The sequence below is a fragment of the Seriola lalandi genome, unplaced genomic scaffold, assembly GCF_002814215.2.
Source record: "Seriola lalandi dorsalis isolate HSWRI2012SDOR001 ecotype SW California unplaced genomic scaffold, Sedor1 jcf7180002054954, whole genome shotgun sequence".
Lineage (NCBI taxonomy): Eukaryota > Metazoa > Chordata > Actinopteri > Carangiformes > Carangidae > Seriola > Seriola lalandi.
The window spans coordinates 1,918,408-1,926,493 of record NW_019525505.1 but is presented as its reverse complement, the minus strand read 5'-3'; the positions used below and the strand labels follow the sequence as shown (position 1 = coordinate 1,926,493).

Sequence of the window (8,086 nt, the reverse complement as noted above, 5' to 3'; positions counted from 1 at the left end):
GGGCTGGGGGGGGGGGTTGAAAATGGGGAGAAAAAATTAGGTCCAGACTTTCTAAATCACAGAAATGAATGAGTGAGTTCTGACAATGACGTGGCCACAAGACACTGCAGAGAAATGCACTAAGAGAAGCAACTTTATTCTTGTTCTGTTCTTGTGTTTTTGACAGTGTTGGACCTTTTTCATACTCCAGACAGTTTAGAACAGACCAGTACTGAAGCGCTTTATCATCCAGTATAAACTTATATAAATATAAATATAACGTTAATCTAAAAATGCAGAAATCAAAATTCCAGCCAGTTTTCTATCATTGTAAGCTAAATAGGAATCTTCAATTATTTGAAATAACACATTTATGTAGGAGCTACACGAGTGTGTGAAAGAAATAAGCTTAATCTGCCTTCACACTAACGTTCATAAAAACCTATATCAAACGTTTCACATATTAAAAAAGAAATGCAACTTCAGATTTAGATTTAGACTCCCATGTATTAACATGTTATGGAAAACAAACATCACATACAACTGTGCCCAGGCAGCAAAATACATCCAGCTGGTGCTCGGGCCACATGCTCGTTTTCTTCCGGCCCAGTATGCACCTGGTTCCACGGCCCCAATCTGGCCCATATACACCATGATTATAACATGCTAATTCCACATCTGGACCAACTGTGGCGGATACACACAGACAATCTTACAGCTGTCAGACAATACAAGAGGATAACTGAAGAATCTGTCCAGATGGGAAAGTATATGGGCCGGACTCGGGCCGAGGAACCAGGAATATGTTGGGCCAGAAGTTTATTTTGCTGCCTGTGTGGCACTTGGCTGAAATAAAAAGCAACATCAGTTACTCTAATACAAGTAAAATATAATCTGAAAATGCATCTCATTTGCATAATAACTTGACTTATGCGACTATAATAACAAACTTAAACATAGGTGGACAGTTAAGTAATACTGTACCAAGTACTGTTTTCTACTTTTTACTATCAAATACACTGTGGTTTGCTTATTTGACATTTCTGAAATGTTCAGTTTTACAGTTTGTTCTTGGAAACAGGATTTTTCACAAAAAAAATCCTAACTCAAGCTCCACTTACCGGCTTTTTCTAGGAGTTTTGAACCACATCTTACCGTCTTTCTTATTCTTACTCATCTTTTATTATTATTTTATTTTTAATTTGGCATTTATTGTCTCTATTAACCAGTAACGGTTTTCTCTTTAAAATGTCAGAAAATAGTAAAAGATACTCAAAAATAATTTTCTAGAGCCAAGTGTTACTTATTCAGATTGTTCAGTCTGAAATCAAAAAGATCATCTGTTTACTGTCATATACGACAAAGGGAAACAGCAAATCCTCACATTTTTGGTTAAAAAGTAATAATAATAATTTGATTATCAAAATAGTTGCTGATTATTTTTTTGTCAGTCGATTAATCCATAAAAGAACAAATAATAAGCTGTAATTTGTGATCGTGTTTGAAAACTCTGGTAGGAAATGATCCATCAGACAGTGAACACATCACTTCCACCTAAAACTAGCTGCCTAACCTGACGCTGCTCACTCTGTAACTACCACAACGGCCCGTCATTGTCAGACTTCTCTCACTGTGTCGTTCAGGTGTGTGTCATGTGACTGGACCTGTGTTTGACAGTTGGCTGCCTGCCTGCCTTAGAGACACTCAATGACCAACAACACAACACACAGCCAACTGGTTTTGGTTTCCGACGTGTTAACTGGCTGTCTGACCCACCTGAATGGTGTGTGTGTGTGTGTGTGTGTGTGAGAGTGTGTGAGTGTGTGTGTTTGTGAATGGATGGACTCCTGATGAATGTATTTGTTCGTCCCACTGTGTTTTTTGAATGAGCACTTGTGCACTTTATCTGAATTTATCTTATTTATCTTCTTTTTTTTTTTGCTGTTCATCGTCTGTTGCTATGTTACATCAGTTTACTTCAGTTGCATACAAACACAACAGTCTGTGGTACAACCAAAACACATCACCTACCAGAAGGCCTTTTATGTTGGATGTAACTCAAGAAGAGTTTGGCTCAAAAAAACATTATATAACCAAGTTTATCATTCAGTATTTTTAATTTAAAGGGCGTCCAAGTTTTTTTTAAATCAATTTTATGATGCAAGGACTGTAATTGTTCTTATTTTTTCTATTTTCTTCTATTAATTTATGTTGTATAAATCATCTTTTACAGGTCAGTGTCACTTTTGAAGCCAAACACTTCAATTATTGATGCCAATAAGCTCTTCTTAATCATCCTCACTAGCCTGACCTGTTTCTTAGCTTTGGATCACCTCTGTGCTTCTGTTTAAAAAGGTTTTCCACCAGGTTTTCCTTCAATCCACAAGGAATCGGGGTGGGAGCCTTTTTCAATCATCTCAGAGTAGCTTTATGGATTTAGCTGCTTATGTAACTTGACAGTGCTTTGTTTGGTCTGCACTTACCACTTGTTTCTGCCTGCTTGCCTGTGAGAAAACACACGAATGTACCACGGACGGAAACCCAAACTTCCTGAAAGAGTCTGACTGAGTGTTAATGGAAGTCCTATTGAGAACACAGCTGTTCCTGTCTTTATTTGAAAAGGTTTTAGAGTATATAGATAGCAATATTTAAGTGTTATTATTCTGTTTGTGTATTTCCTGTCACTGTTAGAGCTCTGCCTTGTGTGGGGTTGTACATGCAGGACTGTGAGAGACAACTTGTGGACCTTTGAGAGGAAAAAATAAATAAACACAATCTGATGTTGCACCAAAGCAATGAGTCATTGTCATTTATACTGGGAGAGACGATCTAAACATTTTGAACTCGTCAAACACAGGTGAAGATAATAACATAATTAATTGCAGCTGTTGTTAATGTCATCAGTTACACCTGAGGTTTCACTGCTGTGAAAAAGGTCTGCCTGGGAAACACTGTTGTGGAGAGAGACGTGTCACTGTTTTAGGCTGTTTTCAACACAGGAGCTTTAACATTACAGTCATATAAGTCCCAAAACACACACACACATATATATATCATATATATATATATATATATAGCACATATCACCTCTGTGCTTTGTTTGAAAAGGTTTTCTTTTATATATCCTTTATAGGTCGTAGGTACTAGAGATGTGATTCTTCCAGGACTGACGAGAGCAGTATGACACCACAAGTTTCCTGGTCAGACATTAAACTCAGAGAGAAGAAGAAGACAGGCTCAGTAAACAATAACAACAACATGTGGAATGACATTAACAGGTGCAGCAACTTGTTTGAAAAAAAAAAAAATATATATATATATATATTATGTGGACAACATGCAGGTTGTCTTTCAGCTCTTAATAATGGATATTTAAATCCAGTAGACATGTATGTACCTCTTTATATTCAGTCCCAATCTAGACTCCAGTCCAGTTGGTGGCGCTAACGCGTCATCACGTTATGATGAACCGTCGTAACGCGTGAAGAAGACGTCGTGTTGTGCTGAGCCGTAAAGCAGAACGTGTGGAGTCGGAGGAAGGTTAAAGTGAATCCTACAAAACACGGTAAATATAGTCATTTAATAGGATGTTAACAGCACGTTAAGTGTTTTTGTATACAGTCAAATTAATTTGATGTTTGAAAATAGTAATGTGTTCACCGGAAATAGTGTAAATAGTGTTGAATGAGAGCGGCCTGTTGCTAGCATGAACAGACTGTCATTGAAGGAGAATCAAGACCGTGAAAGAGTCTTACTATACCAGTCTGACCTGATCACAAGCTCATCCAACATGTAGTCAATTAGTACATTTATAGACAAATATTGTTGTTTGGGTAATTATACAGCAAAGTAGTTATTCGCTAGCTATGTAGCTACCTGTCTACGGAAAGCTAGCAGGCTAATAATAACAGAAGAAACATAGACAGGAGTTTGTCTCTTTGACTGAACTGTAAAATCTGTGGTTCTTCCGGGCATTAGTGTGTTTCTGGGTGAGTAACATCCACAACTTTTCAGGTCAGAGATCAATTTATTAAAATAAAAAAAAAAACAGCTGTAAATATCTTTACTAAAGAGCATCGATGATTAAATGTAATTTAATTTGATTGCAAATTGAATTGTGGAATATACATCTGTATATTTTTAGCTAATCGGAGGATATTATCAATTGTTTTGTCGGTTTTGTGTTTTCTTTGCTAACAACTGTTTTAATTACATTATATAATAAAAAGCCCAGCTAGGGACAGGAGTCGAGAATTAGCTACAGCTATAAACTCCTTGTCCTTATCAAATAAATTACATTTTTAATATCACAGAAAAATGAAGACATGACTGAGCACACTTATTTGTTTACTTTCTCTGTGCAGTGCTATTGTTTTTATGATTGTATCCAGATATTCTATGCTTTTATTAATTTATATACATCGTCTTATTTATGTCTGTGTCTATGTCTTGTAAAGCACTCTCAAAGAACAGTTTATTAGAAGTGTTAGGTGCTATAGCCAGTGGTTATTTTGTTTGAAAATAAATCAAAAATTAAATTTCAGATACAGCTGTGAAGATACAGTTTCTGTAACAAAAGAAGCCTAAATGCTGATGGACAAAACATCACTGTGTTATTCAGGCAAGAACAAACAGGCCAGGCTCTGTGAGGCTTTTATTAAACTGCACCAGCACTTTGCTCCACTGACTGGTGATATAATCTAAATAATGCCATGACTCTAAATATAGTGGTGGGTATGTAACCTGCATGATAGACCACTGCCTCGTCTGAGGTACATACTGTTGTTGTGTAATAACGAAGCAGTGCATCTGATTTATCCAGTAAAGTGTTTGTGAACAGAAGAGAATTATCTATATCACCCTGTCTATCTTCCCTTAATCTGTCCCATCCACAACATCCCATTTTGGTCCGTATCATTTCCACTCCCCCCCCCCCCCCCCCCCCCCATCAGCATCATGCCGTTTGTGGACGTGCAGTCACGGCTTGGCATCAGCCTGGACCGCTGGCTGCTGCTGCAGAGCGGACCGCAGCCCAACAAACGGGCGTCTCGCTGCCACGCCTTTGAGAAGGACTGGATCGAATGTGCCCACGGCATCGGGCAGACCCGCGCCAAGAAGGAGTGCCAGCTGGAGTTTGAGGACTTCTATGAGTGCATGCACAGGCAGAAGACGGTGAGTGAAGAGGGGATCTGTTTATTATTTTGCAAATTGTCCACAACATGTTTTAGCCCTCCTTTAAACTGCTCTTGAATCTCTCAAAATATCCGTCTTTAAATCCAAAACTCACCATAGACAACTCTTATTCATTTATGTCTATGTGGAGTTTCTGCTTTTACCTGTCACCAGTCTATCACATAAACCTGTAACTCACAAATGTAGGATTTAGCTATTATACTGAGTCAGAAGTCAGACTGTGATCATCTATTTGTAAGTTTTAAGTTTGAAAGACCAGGATGCAGATAATACAGTAAAGGTTTTTATTATTATTATTATCAACAATGAGCTAATGGACACATCCCCTAGGGGATAAATAAAGTATCTATCTAGGTCACATAGATTGTTGGGGAATGTTTGTCATTTATTTCATAGATCATGTCTAATTCACAATAATTTGCCAGTATAATGGAAAAACAATCAATTTACCATTAAGGCAAGGACAATACATGTGACACAGAGCAGAAACTTTGATCAAAAAGAACAAAAAGCAGAGTTGTTACTAACTCCTGTGCACTGAATATGTCTATGACAGAGTCTTACTGATTTTCAACAAAGAATTTAGACTTGAGACTCTCTCACATTGAATTATTGTACAACACTGAAGCATGGTGGATTTTTAAAAAAGGATTTTTACTCAAATTACATTAAATTCATTTTCTGTTAATCAAAAAATAATCGACCAAAAGAAAAATCAGCATCAGAAAATCAACAGAACCAGTAAACATACAAAACTCCAGGTGATCTCAAGGTAAAACAAACACGCTGCTGATTTTAACATTATCTGAGCTGTTATTGCTTCAGTTTGAATGTTTGTACCACAAGCTCACAAGTAAATGAAATGTAATAATTGAATTGTCTTTTCAGATAAACTAAGCAAAGTTAAACTGCCAAACCGAGTTTGTTTTGATTGATTGGGAGGGAGGAAGGGAAAAATGGCATCTGTGAGCTAGGAATAAAAATTATATAACAGACCTGATAACAGACCTGTTATCAGAAAGAAAAACATCCAAGTCTAATTCTCTTAAAGATGTCAGAGTTAAACTGAGGTCAGTGTTGTTAGCAGAATGTGTTTCAGCAGAGAACTTCCTCACCTCAAGTTATTTCATCTTCTTTTAAAAAAACAGCGGCAATGAAATGTTGATCAAAGATGAACGTCAGCTAAGAACTTCAGGATATGAAATTAAATTCACACACATTGAAGATTAATTAAAGTAGAAATTTTTAGCTGTTAAAAACTTGTACTTCGGACTTGGTGTTTTGGGATATTACTATAATCAGAGACGGGGTAGAGGGATGTGGAACATTCTCTTTAATTACTCTATGTTCTTATTCTCTCTCCGTCTCAACACTGACTACTTCTTCTCTTCCTTGCCGCAGCACGAGAGGCTTCATGCTATCCGCCAGCAGCGCGACAAGATGGTGAAAGAGGGGACCTACACGCCGCCACCAAGCCACTCAGGCAAGGGCGAGCAGGCGCCATGAGGGAGCACACAACTGTCCGCAGTTCTGTTCTTGTGTATAGTTATTCAGATATCACTATTTCCTGTTCGCCTGTACAAGTTTGCAAATAAATGTTATCACCCACTGTCCACTTCTTCATGTCTTTTCCTTCACTCTCATCTTCTCTCTGCTTTTTTTTTTTAACGTAGTGATATATGTGCAGACAGAATGAAAACAATAAGCTTGCAGTTGATGGGAGTGTGATTTTGTTCAAAGGGTTGCTCATAAATGAATGAATCCCGGCACAGATTGTCAATTTAAACTGTCTGAGTTTGCCGATTGCCCTGTAATGAGATGATAACTAGAAATAAAGTTGATACAGCAACCACCCAACAGAGTAAAAAACTGTGGTAGAAAGTAAATAAGTACATTTACTCATGGACTGTACTCCAAAAGCTACACCAGTAAAATGTTTCTTACACATTTAAGCTATTTGAACTGTAATCTTTTTGCTATTGCTACATAGCTAAGATTAGCATTAACAGCTGTTTACTTAACAGTCTAGAAGAAATGTTGCAAGTTCAGCATCAAACTTGGTCCTGGTTATTTTGCTTCTATTTCTATCACTTCTTTTACTCTGCTGAAGTTAGCATGCTAATCAGGTAGCTCCAGCCTGTTCAGCCCGTCTCATCACTTTCCGATACCGAGTCACTGTAGCATTCAATCTTCCTTGAAGACGTAGCTCATGCTCATAAGGACGTATTATAACCTCTTGTCTAATAAATGCAACAATGGCTGAAGCTCTTTGCAAGACTGGTAGGTAAACAGCTATTAATGCTAATGTTAGCTATGTAGCAATAGCAAAACTTACAAACATATCCTTTAATGCATTAATAATTATAACCTAATAATCTCTCAGATTGAGTTTTTATTCATATGATGCTTTAACTACATTTTGCTAATAATACTTTTATTTCTGTAATATTTTCAATATACTGTAGTACTATTAGCTCACTAAATTCCTCACTTGCCCTGTTTGCTATAAAAAAAAAGCAGCCAGTATCAAACCAACAGATTTTACGTAACCTCCCCACAGCTGATTTTATGACCTGAGTTGAGCGATGTAAGGTCATTCCTCCGGCTGTGGCAGTCTGTAGTATATGTACTGTGTATCTGTGCCTCTGCTGTAAATGGAAGTAAACTACAGTTCACTTTCTTAACCCACTGACCTAATTTCAGGAAATTGTGCAACGGATCAAGAGAGTAAACGGTCCCGAGGGACGGCCGGGCCACTCCAATGAGAGACTGATATGGATGGATGCTCTTTGACAACCTTGATTCAATTACCAGCGTTTAAATCAGGATGATGGGATTAAGAAGCTCCTCGAGTCACCACAAGATGGAGCCAGGAGCACAGATAATCCAGGAGGTAAAATTTGAGAAGTCACAC

General features: G+C 37.6%; 1 protein-coding gene across 1 annotated transcript; it reads left to right on the top strand.

The window, feature by feature from the left end:
* The first annotated feature begins 3,434 nt into the window (after positions 1–3,434).
* On the top strand, positions 3,435–6,783 carry ndufs5 (NADH:ubiquinone oxidoreductase subunit S5). The gene is made up of 3 exons (XM_023394817.2): positions 3,435–3,544; positions 4,932–5,151; positions 6,574–6,783. The coding sequence occupies exons 2-3, from the start codon at positions 4,936–4,938 to the stop codon at positions 6,676–6,678; spliced, it is 321 nt and encodes a 106-aa protein (XP_023250585.1). The 5' UTR covers positions 3,435–3,544; positions 4,932–4,935; the 3' UTR covers positions 6,679–6,783.
* The last annotated feature ends 1,303 nt before the right edge of the window (positions 6,784–8,086 follow it).

Excerpts from the sequence above, each read along its gene's own strand:
- ndufs5 (XM_023394817.2), top strand. The coding sequence starts at position 4,936 with ATGCCGTTTGTGGACGTGCAGTCACGGCTTGGCATCAGCCTGGACCGC. Across the intron at positions 5,152-6,573 it reads GCATGCACAGGCAGAAGACG|CACGAGAGGCTTCATGCTAT; the intron begins GTGAGTGAAGAG and ends TCCTTGCCGCAG.